General features: G+C 41.0%; 1 protein-coding gene across 6 annotated transcripts in view; it reads left to right on the forward strand.

The window, feature by feature from the left end:
- The window catches only part of galnt13 (UDP-N-acetyl-alpha-D-galactosamine:polypeptide N-acetylgalactosaminyltransferase 13), a 114,592-nt gene that overhangs the window by 19,859 nt on the left and 81,932 nt on the right, over positions 1–12,801 (forward strand). For all 6 annotated transcript variants that reach the window (XM_061878992.1, XM_061878988.1, XM_061878990.1 and 3 more), the window contains exon 3: positions 8,040–8,208. In XM_061878992.1, coding sequence (XP_061734976.1) covers positions 8,040–8,208 — 169 coding nt within the window. The remainder of the gene's footprint in view (positions 1–8,039; positions 8,209–12,801) is intronic.

Consider the following 12,801-nt stretch of genomic DNA (forward strand, 5'->3'; position numbering starts at 1 on the left):
GATAGCGGGCGTCGGCGGTCGAAAGTGTGGCTTTATTTTACTAAAAAAAATGAAATATCGGCGAAATGTAACATGTGCGACAGACAGGACTGTCTCGTGCTTAGGAGGGTGCACGTCGAACATGATGAAGCACCTCCGAGTTCATGGAGTACAAATAAAAGTTTTGTAAAAACCTGTCACCTTGAGTGCGTTTGTCGTTTCGGCTTCAAACTCGCACAGGAGAGAGATTGAACCCTTCTGATTAAAAGTTATTCAGAGTTTTGATTACTGCTCCGGTTTTGATTTTACGCGCCTTCAAAGAACCCCTGCGCAAAGTCTCCTAAAAAATGTAATTTTTGCTACTTTTTGCTGTGATTTGACCCCCTTAAAATGCTTCAAAGTGCAAGTTAAAGCTCTACTATGCCAAGCAAAACCATTTATCAACAACATCCAGAAACGCCAATCTGTAATTTGACCCCCTTAACATGCTTCAAGACTCACCCAATTTTACACACACCTCAGGACTGGCAAAAATTGCTATCCAATAAAAAACCAAACCCCAAAAATCTAAATTGTGCTCTATTGCCCCCTAGGTAAAAACCCAGACAAAACTGCTTGTAACTTCTGTTAGGAATGTCATACAGACTTGAAACAAAATCCTCTAAATAGGTCTGACTTAGACCAGGGCTTGGGTCGGGTAGCGAGCTGCCAAAGGCGGACCCGAACAACGCTGCTTGCAGCTTTAATTTTAATAACATCTTTATTCATTTTCTCTGTAGGCGATGAAGCAAACTGATTCAGCTGCCCATCCCTACTCGAAACATTGCTTTTCTAACTAAGGTGTTGGAATTGTGGCAGTTTGGCTTCAGCAGCACGATTAAAACATTAGATTATTTTTTTGGGGGGGGGCTGTCAAGTTTAATGAAGCTTTTAACAATCGTAAACAAAGTTAATTGACTTTGTTATGATGTCCTCTGCGGCTGTGATGTAATAATGTGTGACTGTCTGTGCATCCAATAACAGTAAAACTGTGCCTAGCTTTGGGCTATGACTCAGTGTTTATTAGTTAGTAGTTCCATGTAGTTCAGGGGTGTCCAAAGTGGGGCCATTTGCGACCCAAAGCTAGTTGTTTACCGGCCCCCCTACACATTCTGGAAATGCTATTTCAAAAATTAAAAACAACATTGAAAATATTGGAATGAGGTGAAATCTATCGATAAAAAGTTGCAATGTTGACACAAAGCTGCCATGCAGGCTGTTTCTTTCTTTGTTTTGTCTTTATTTTACCATGTAAAAAACATCTTTACCATTAATTGATTAACGTGGACCCCGACTTAAACAAGTTGAACAAGTTATTGGAGTGTTACCATTTAGTGGTCAATTGTATGGAATATGTACTGAACTGTGCAATCTACTAATTAAAAGTTCCAATCAATCAATTATTTATTCTTTTGCCATTTCTCAAAACAAAAAATAATGACAAAGAACATCCATGTTATAATTAATTATTTTCAAAGCTCCAATTAGTTCAACTAATTCACTTTAAAATGTTTTATGTGGTAAATATTACATATATTGTGCAGTTGCCATATAAAAACTGTTGCGATCCGCTGCTCGGATCTGTACATATTCTGGTTTATTGGTCCATTTTAGTATCACCCTGTTGGTCCATCCATCCATCCATCCATCATCTTCCGCTTATCCGAGGTCGGGTCACGGGGGCAACAGCCTAAGCAGGGAAACCCAGACTTCCCTCTCCCCAGCCGCTTCGTCCAGCTCTTCCCGGGGGATCCCGAGGCGTTCCCAGGCCAGTCGGGAGACATAGTCTTCCCAACGTGTCCTGGGTCTTCCCCGTGGCCTCCTACCGGTTGGACGTGCCCTAAACACCTCCCTTGGGAGGCGTTCGGGTGGCATCCTGACCAGATGCCCGAACCACCTCATCTGGCTCCTCTCCATGTGGAGGAGCAGCGGCTTTACTTTGAGTTCCTCCCGGATGGCAGAGCTTCTCACCCTATCTCTAAGGGAGAGACCCACCACACGGCGGAGGAAACTCATATCGGCCGCTTGTACCCGTGATCTTATCTCGCGCCGTACCTTCCGCGAGAGTCTGTTGAAATAAAAAGTGTTTCTCGCCTTCCTCTCGGTCATATTTTCATAATAATGATCTTGCAGCAGCCAGCGTCATCTCACAAGACCCTCCGGTACCGTGAATGTCATTTAAGTGACGTCTTGGTGAAGATTGATGATCACTCATTTTTAGGTCTATTTTTTTTAAAAGCCTGGCTGGAGATGGACTGACACACCCCCCGCGGTCGACTGGTAGCTCGCGATCGACGTAATGGGCACCCCTGGTCTCCAGTGATGGTTCACAGTTCGGGGGTGGTCATGGCAGCTGTCTTTTGTTCAAAAGGGGGTAGCTTGGTGAGTTTTTTTTTATAGATTGATACTTTTATTAGTAGATTGCACAGTTCAGTACATATTCCGTACAATTGACCACTAAATGGTAACACCCCAATACATTTTTCAACTTGTTTAAGTCGGGGTCCACGTTAGTCAATTCATGACATTCACAAGTTAGCATTGACAAGCCTGATGGAAAAGGGTAGTGGGTAGAAACTGTTTGTCAGTCTCGTAGTCCTGGCTTCCAGGCTCCTGCTATCAAGTATCAGCTAATACTTAAGGCTACAGTATCGTATCGGAGGTAAAAAAAGTTGTATCGGGACACCCCTAATAACAAAATGTCCAAAATCTGATGGATTGCTGGATAGACAAATTCTCTGATATAGGCAAATTCCCTAGTTGTGTAATTTCACACTTAATAGTTCATAGGCACCCCAGATACCTAAATATGTTTCCACATTTCTAGAATGAATTATTATTATTATTTTAATGGATCTCTGTTGACATCCATTGGAAAAATAGTTTCTAAATACAAACAAATCAGAAAACAACCAGCATCTGAAAAAGAACAGTGTTTAGCCTTACAAGTTCAACTGTATTTCATGTACTGTTCAAAAGTTACAATTACAAACCCTGTTTCTATATGAGTTGGGAAATTGTGTTGGATGTAAATAATTTTCAACCCATATTCATTTGAAGATGCCACAAAGACAACATATTTGATGTTCAAACTGATAAACATTTTTTTTGCAAATAATCATTAACTTTAGAATTTGATGCCAGCAACACGTGACAAAGAAGTTGGGAAAAGGTGGCAATTAATACTGAAAAAGTTGAGGAATGCACAATGAGGAAACCAACATTGAATGAACGTGACCTTCGATCCCTCAGACAGCACTGTATCAAAAAACGACTTTAATCTCTAAAGGATATCACCACATGGGCTCAGGAATACTTAAGAAAACCACTGTCACTAAATACAGTTCCTCGCTACATCTGTAAGTGCAAGTTAAAGCTCTGCTATGCAAAGCGAAAGCCATTTATCAACAACATCCAGAAACGCTGCCAGCTTCTCTGGGCCCGAGATTATCTAAAATGGACTGATGCAAAGTGGAAAAGTGTTCTGTGGTCTGAAAAGTCCACATTTCAAATTGTTTTTAGAAATATTCCCCTTCGTGTCATCCGGATGACACGAAGGGGAAGCGAACCATCCAGACTGTTATCAACGCAAAGTTCAAAAGCCAGCATGTGTGATGGTATGGGGGTGCATTAGTGCCCAAGGCATGGGTAACTTACACATCTGTGAAGGCACCACTAATGCTAAAAGGTACATACAGGTTTGGGACAACATATGCTGCCATCTAAGCGCCGTCTTTTTCATGGATGCCCCTGCTTATTTCAGCAAGACAATGCCAAGCCACATTCAGCACGTGTTACAACAGCGTGGCTTTGTAAAAAAAGAGTGCGGGTACTTTCCCGGCCCGCCTGCAGTCCAGACCTGTCTCCCATCGAAAATGTGTGGCGCATTATGAAGCGTAAAATACGATTGTTGAAGGACTGAAGCTCTACATAAAACAAAAATGGGAAAGAACAATTAGTTTCCTCAGTTCCATCCATCCCATCCATCCATTTCCTACCGCTTATCCCCTTTCGGGGTCGCGGGGGGCGCTGGCGCCTATCTCAGCTACAATCGGGCGGAAGGCTGGGTACACCCTGGACAAGTCGCCAACTCATCGCAGGGCCAACACAGATAGACAGACAACATTCGCACTCACATTCACACACTAAGGCCAATTTAGTGTTGCCAATCAACCTAGTTCGCAAACGTTTATTGAGTGTTGTTAAAAGAAAAGGTGATGTAACACAGTGGTGAACATGCCCTTTCCCAACTACTTTGGCTTGTGTTGCAGCCATGAAATTCTAAGTTAATTATTATTTGCAAAAAAAATAATACACTTTATGAATTTGAACATGAAATATCTTGTCTTTGTAGTGCATTCAATTGAATATGGCTTGAAAAGGATTTGCAAATCATTGTATTCTGTTTATATTTACATCTAACACAATTTCCCAACTCATATGGAAACGGGGTTTGTAAGAAAATGCCCCAAATTGTTTTTTTTGGGCCATTCTATTTGGTCATCTCTCAAATTATATTTGTCAGTGTGGAGCTTGTACACACATAATGAAGAACATCACTTCAGGTCAAAAATCAGTCGACACCCATACATTTCCATTAGTTGGGGGTTGAAGGGAATCTTCTTAACCTGCGGCCATGAAGCTAATGTGAGCTTCATGTCCCTCTTTCATTGCAAACACCGCCTCTGCTCTAAGAGATTATTAGAAAGAGATGGAGCGAGGGCAGCGTCATAAATCCACAGGATTTATTTACATTGGGCTAATGGTGCTGGCACCGATGCTTTGCCGCCACTTGACCGAGAGTAGCAGTGAGCAACAAAGGAGGCCTTTGAGGGACCGTGGGATGGTTTTTGATCTCGCCTTGTCTATTTGCAAAAGTGTCTGAATTCAAACTCTACTATGGATTAAAGTAAAATTAAAACGAGCAACCAGACAGGGTTGCATTTAACACCCTGGCAACACAAGTCTTAGTGACAGGCAAGGAGCTTAAGCGAAGTATATTGCTGTCTTTAAAAGGAGCGTGACGTCTTCACATTTTGTGATGAGTGAAGCCTTTACCCAGCGTTTAATAACGCCAGACCGGGTGGGTCCAAACTGCAGTCTGCAATTTCTTGTTAATGAGATGTATTGTTAGATATTGTACTATTTCGCTTCATCACCTATAACTCACAGGTGAGATTTGGATGTTTTTTGTTTGTTTGACCTTTTATTATTTTTGCTAAATCTTTTAATACTGTAATTGTGTTTTACAATATGCTGCGCACCGTTTAAAAATTAGCTTGGGACTGCCAGTAGCCCCAGAGCCACACTTTGGACACCCCTGTTTTAGCCTATATTGTGTTATGATCCGCTGCCCGGATCATTCCATACTCTTGTTTTGTTCCATTTTTGTATCACTCTCTGTTGTTTGACTTCCTTAGTTCCTGTTTATTCTGTCACCATGGTTGCTTATTGCTTTCACCTGCCACTTGCTTTCGACGCACACCTGTTTTTGTTAATCACCGTCCTTATTTAAGCCAGCCCTTTCCGTTCATTCTCTCTCGGATCCTAATTTGCTTTCACGCAACAAGTGACGACTGCTGTTCTATGTTTATACTCGCTAGCTTTCGCGCTACGCCTTGTTTTTCTCCAGCTCTTATGCTAGTAGCTTTTGTTTTGCCTTTCGTGCCCTTGTGCCAGTGTTTTTGTTCAATGTCTGTTTATTAGTGTAATTATTACGACTGGTGGGCATAGTGATGCTGAATTTGTCCCTTTGTGGATGCGTCAACATGAACACAGCAATGGTAAGTTCAAATGATTTATTAAACTTAACAAAAGCAGGCTATGAAAATACCGGAGCTAACAGACAAAACAAACCAAGGACGCTGAGACGTCGTCATAGAAGCAGGAGGTGAAGTCGAAAACGAGGAGCAGGTGAACTAATAAGCTACCATGGTGACAAAGCAAACAGGAAATAAGGAGTCAGATGTAGAGATATACAAAAATGGAAACAAAACAACAAACTGTGAAGATCCGAGCAGAGGATCGCAACAGTAATAAATCTTCATTTCTTACCATACGCTATGTTCTTGCCCGACCGCATCCACGGAAGAACGAATCCGGCATCACTATGCCCAGCAAGCGTCTCATATTGACCTACATTGAATTTGTTTTTGCATTTTCAATGTACAAAATGTATTAAAGTGGCCTCTGCATCCTTTATTTTTAGAATAGAATAGAATAAAATCGCTCATCTATTATTATCTATTCTTATTATTATTATTATTATTGCTCCGCTGTCGAAAGCCTACTGACGTTCTGCATAACAGTGTGGTACGCCAGCCGCACTGAAGCAGACAAAAAGGCAATTCCGAGGGTCATAAAGTCTGCACAAAAAATCATCGGCTGCCCCCTCCCCTCCCTGAAGGATTTACACAACTCCCGTAACCTCAACAGAGCAAAAAACATCACCAAGGACAGCACACACCCTGGCTTCCACCTGTTCGACCTGCTTCCATCGGGCAGGCGCTACAGGTGCATCAGAGCCAGAACAAACAGGCTCAGAGACAGCTTCTTTCCCAGAGCTGCCACCATGTTGAACTCTTAACATCTAATAAATAATTCACCCCTATACAATATCCTTCCCTAACACCCTACTGTGCAATATTACCCTTCGAGTGCAATACATCCGACACTGATTGTTATCACTCCGGTACTCTTGTCTTGTTCTGTATATTGTACAGTATTTTGTATATTGTACAGCAGTGGTCCCCAACCTTTTTGTATCCGCGGACCAATCAATGCTTAATAATTTGTCCCGCGGCCCGGGTGGGGGGTGGGGCAGTTGTTTTTTTTTTTTTTTCTTTGTCATGAAAAAGGGAGGTTTTTGTGGTTGGTCCACTAATTGTAAGTGTATATTGTGGTTTTTTGTTGATTTAACAAAATATATATATATATATATTTATTTATTTATTTTTTTAAATAAAAATTTAAAAAAAATTCTTCTGCGGCCCGGTGGTTGGGGACCACAGTTGTACAGGATTGATTATTATTTTTATTGGATAGTAGTCTATTTATTTCAATTCTTGGTTTTATCTTTATTACTTTATTTTTATTTTATCCCACATTTGTTCCCACTACCGCACCTTAAGTTGGAGTGCTTAATCTTGTTATATGCAAATATAATGGCAATAAAGTCAATTCTATTCCCAGGATAATATCACATTTTCTTTATGAACAATATATATATATATATATATATATATATATATATATATATATATATATATATATATATATATATATACATATGTGTGTGTGTGTGTGTATATGTATATTTATATATAATGTGTGTATATGTATATATATTTATATATATATTTATATATAAATACATATATATGTGTGTGTGTGTGTATATATATATATATATATATATATTATATATATATATATATATATATACATATGTGTATATATATATATGTGTGTATATGTATATATATGTATATGTACAGTATATACATATATATATATTTATATATATATATACATATATATATACTGTGTATATATATATACATTTACATATGTGTATATATATATATATAGTTAAAGAGTTGATGGCATTAGGGGGGTTAGAAAGAAGAACAACAGATTAAAAATAAAAGATTTTTCAACAGTGTGTTACACTGCGTTTTTTCAAACTCTTCCTATAGTCATTTATGTTTTAAATGTGAGAATCTTTGCCGACACATTTAAGTCAGGAGATGATGGAGAGGGGGCGGGGTCAAAGGCATCGTAATGTACGATAATTATGGAATTGTTCTAATAAACATAACTAGTGAAGTTCAACACTACATTAATTTACCAGTTATCTCAAGTGTCAATTACCGAGTAATATTGTCCTTTACAAGAACAATGTATATGTTTTTTCCGTACAGTTCTTGCATTTGATCTTATCTGATTGTACAGATGTATCCGATTGCACATTATAATGCTGTCTGAAAATTGATCAGTATGTTTGTTATGTTGGGTTTCAGCTGTGATATCCCGTGGCCACGGGGGTCCCGGTGAGATGGGCAAGGCAGTGAACATCCCCAAGGAAGACCACGAGAGGATGAAGGAGCTCTTTAAGATAAACCAGTTCAATCTAATGGCCAGCGATATGATTGCACTCAACAGGAGTTTACCGGATGTCAGGTTGGATGGGTGCGTGAGATGTTTATTGCTTCTTCATCTATTAATAATGCACATGAAATAATGTGTTTAGTATATGCTGCATCTTAAGTAAATACTTTGTATCAAGATCACATACATGCCGTATAAATCGATCTCCGAAACTGCTTTCTTTTATGTCTTGATGCAAGTCAGTGTGTTAATTCAATCTCTGTATAGTCCCTGTGAAGTAATACATCAAAGAAAAACATTCATGAAGTGTGTTGACACACACGGACAAGCAGCAATATGACCTTTCACCATTTATGATAATGATGATCATTTACTTATGCTGTTCAAAGGACAGAAGTCCTTGTTTTCTATCCTACAGTAGTTCACAGACGCTTGAGGAAAAATGTGAAGTGAAGTGAAGTGATTTATATTTATATAGCGCTTTTCTCAAGTGACTCAAAGCGCTTCACATAGTGAAACCCAACATCCAAGCCACATTCAAAGCAGTGTGGGTGGCACCGGGAGCAGGCGGGCAAAGTGTCTTTCCCAAGGACACAACAGCAGTGACTAGGATGGCACAAGCGGGAATCGAACCCGCAACCCCAAGTTGCCGGCACGGCCGCTCTACCAACCGAGCTCCATAACCTACACTTATTCAGCCTGTTGTTCACTATTCTCCACCTACCTTAAATCGCCTTTCAAATGTCCACTCTTGCTGCTGGATTCCATCAAACAAATTCCCCCCCAAAAATGCGACCCATATATGTCCTTTTCCCTCTTTGTTATGCACCCTCGGCAGGTGCGACCCATACTCCGAAAAATACGGTAATTATATTTGTGAGTTATTTAATTAGTTTATTAAAAAAAAGGCACAGTTGCCACATTGACGATACAAGTTCTGGAATCGCTCTGTGAAAAATATCCATACAGTATCTGTGCAGTCAACAAACCCACTGAAAAATACAACATTGCACGATAAAATGACCCACATTTTACACAATTCCCACATTAGAAGGCCATGTTTTTTTGGGGGACAAATACTCTTTTTGGACTTCTTAAAAAAACCCTTCTTGCTCAGTTTAGCTACGACACAAAACCTGACAACTCCTTTCGGTTGTCGGACTTGTGGACGGTTATAAAGTCAATCTTTTTTTTCTTTTTCAAACCTGTAACTAAGTTCATTTTCAACCATCCAACCATCCATCTTCTTCCGCTTAAAGACAAAATGTATGAATTTTTAATCCTACAGTGGGCATGTAAATGGTCTACAGCAGGGGTGAGCAATTTATTTTTACCGGGGGCCGCATGAGCAACCCGAGCACTGCTGGAGGGCCACACCGACAATATTTCAATTACATTTTGCTCAAATTACTTTTGATATGCTGTAAGATAAATCCATCCATCCATCCATTTTCTACCGCTTATTCCCTTTAGGGCTCGCGGGGGGCGCTGGCGCCTATCTCAGCTACAATCGGGCGGAAGGCGGGGTACACCCTGGACAAGTCGCCACCTCATCGCAAGGCCAACACAGATAGACAGACAACATTCACACTCACATTCACACACTAGGGCCAAGTTAGTGTTGCCAATCAACCTATCCCCAGGTGCATGTCTTTGGAGGTGGGAGGGGCCTATCCCCAGGTGCATGTCTTTGGAGGTGGGAGGAAGCCGGAGTACCCGGAGGGAACCCACGCATTCACGGGGAGAACATGCAAACTCCACACAGAAAGATCCCAAGCCTGGATTTGAACCCAGGACCGCAGGAACTTCGTATTGTGAGGCAGACGCACTAACCCCTCTGCCACCGTGAAGATAAATAATAATAATAATAATTTCATGGAACCTAATTTAACTTCATACAAAAGCAGATTGCTTTTGATGGTTTTATTTCTAACAGTCTTACACAACACTTCCTGATGTATAATACAATGCAAAAATGTCAATTTCTGTCACTTGATCCTGCATCCTCTTTAAAAGTCCAACATTTTCCCCATCAGATTTGGACAACCATGTGTTGTCACACTTTGATTGATTGATTGATTGATACTTTTATTAGTAGATTGCACAGTACAGTACATATTCCGTACAATTGACCACTAAATGGTAACACCCCAATAAGTTTTTCAACTTGTTTAAGTCGGGGTCCACGTTAATCAATTCATGGCACAAATATATACTATCAACATAATACAGTCATCACACAAGTTAATCATCATAGTATGTACATTGAATTATTTACATTATTTACAATCCCGGAGCTTTGGTTGATATCAGTACTTCAGTCATCAACAATTGCATCAACAGAGAAATGTGGACATTGAAACAGTGTAGGTGTGACTTAGTAGGATATGTACAGCCAGCAGAGAACATAGTGAGTTCACATAGCATAAGAACAAGTATATACATTAGAAGTACATTTGAGTTGTTTATAATCCGGGGAGATGGGATGTGAATGGAGAATGTAAATGTGAATGTAAATGGAAGATGCGAGACTACTGGTCTGGGTAAGGGGTCAGTTAAATTAGAACAAGTTTTTTTCATTTGTGTACTCTAGCCTTTAAATAGACTCCCTTTTTAGACCAGTTGATCTGCCGTTTCTTTTCTTTTTCTCCTATGTCCCACTCTCCCTTGTGGAGGGGGTCCGGTCCGATCCGGTGGTCATGTACTGCTCGCCTGTGTATCGGCTGGGGACATCTCTGCGCTGCTGATCCGCCTCCACTTGGGATGGTTTCCTGCTGGCTCCGCTGTGAACGGGACTCTCGCTGCTGTGTTGGATCCGCTTTGGACTGGACTCTCGCGACTGTGTTGGATCATTGTGGATTGAACTTTCACAGTATCATGTTAGACCCGCTCGACATCCATTGCTTTCCTCCTCTCCAAGGTTCTCATAGTCATCATTGTCACCGGCGTCCCACTGGGTGTGAGTTTTTCCTTGCCCTTATGTGGGCCTACCGAGGATGTGGTAGTGGTTTGTGCAGCCCTTTGAGACACTAGTGATTTAGGGCTATATAAGTAAACATTGATTGATTGATTGAAGGGTATTAGTAAAGTGTTGAAGTTGCCTAAGGTGTTGTTTTAGAGCGGTTTTGAAGGAATATAGAGATGCACTTACTTTTGGTGCGTCTGCCTCACAATACGAAGGTCCTGCAGTCCTGGGTTCAAATCCAGGCTGAGGATCTTTCTGTGTGGAGTTTGCATGTTCTCCCCGTGAATGCGTGGGTTCCCTCCGGGTACTCCGGCTTCCTCCCACCTCCAAAGACATGCACCTGGGGATAGGTTGATTGGCAACACTAAATGGTCCCTAGTGTGTGAATGTTGTCTGTCTATCTGTGTTGGCCCCGCGATGAGGTGGCGACTTGTCCAGGGTGTACCCCGCCTTCCGCCCTGTTGTAGCTGAGATAGGCGCCAGCGCCCCCCGCGACCCCAAAAGGGAATAAGCGGTAGAAAATGGATGGATGGATGGACTTACTTTTCTACCTGTTGGGAGTGCATTCCACATTGATGTGGCATAGAAAGAGAATGAGTTTAGACCTTTGTTAGATCAGAATCTGGGTTTAACGTGGTTTGTGGAGCTCTCCCTAGTGTTGTGGTTATGGCGGTCATTTACGTTAAGGAAGTAGTTTGACATGTACACCTGCCAGCTTGTCCCATTTCAGTCCTAGCATGTCCAAACACGCATTTACCTATGTGAACAAGTCATTACCTGTGGTTGTCTCTTTAATTGACTGCATGGCTGCCAGCTCCTCCGTGATTTGAAAGTCTGCAGTTAGAAAATGAGCAGCTGGGCGGTGTCATGCACATCGCAGCTCTCATCCAGCCGGCGAAAAACACTCGAAGTCGGCCGTTCTGTTTTTCAGCTGAAGCTCCAAGTTTCCAGCCGCCTCTTTACAGTGCGTCGGAAGAGTGACATGTAAATAAATAACCAAAACATTTATATTTTGTTGTTTTCTTACTGTACCGAAAATGAACCGAACCGTGACCTCTAAACCGAGGTACGTACCGAACCGAAATTTCTGTGTACTGTTACACCCTTAGTAATTAGTATTTAAGTCTCTAAGTCTAACTTGATTATCCACATTTTGAGAACAATCCTCACGCTAATAAACTGGACACCCTCTTCACTTTGGCATCTGTTTAAAACTAAAAAAAAAAAACTTGAAAGATGATGAACAGAACCGGTGACATAGGGCAGTCTAGGCACATTCCAACGTCTACCGACAGCAATACAAGCTATGTTCTTGCCCTGGCTTTGAAGTAGTCGCCAGTCAATCACAATGTACGCATCGGCAAACAACCATTCATAACAAAATCCAATGATTGATTGTTTGACAGTTAATCCAAAATCCCTCAAAATGGGCTGTTCTAGGTACTCTTCAGATATCTCAGCAGAGCAACAGGCTCCCTTTCTTTTGTGAGGATTCGTATCCTAATTCTTAACAATGGAAGGAGCTATTTGGGTCAAATGTAAGCTCATTCATCTCCTACTGCTGGGATACTCGTTTGGTCACATGATCATTGTGCCATTCACGTCGAATTATTGCAAAATACTTTCCCCACAGTAGTGCTTTGATTCAGTTTATTATGCAGCGTCTGTCTAAATGTGAGAAATAAACTAAACACTTGTATACCCGCTCT

The sequence above is a fragment of the Nerophis ophidion genome, linkage group LG19 (genome assembly GCF_033978795.1).
Source record: "Nerophis ophidion isolate RoL-2023_Sa linkage group LG19, RoL_Noph_v1.0, whole genome shotgun sequence".
Classification (NCBI taxonomy): domain Eukaryota; kingdom Metazoa; phylum Chordata; class Actinopteri; order Syngnathiformes; family Syngnathidae; genus Nerophis; species Nerophis ophidion.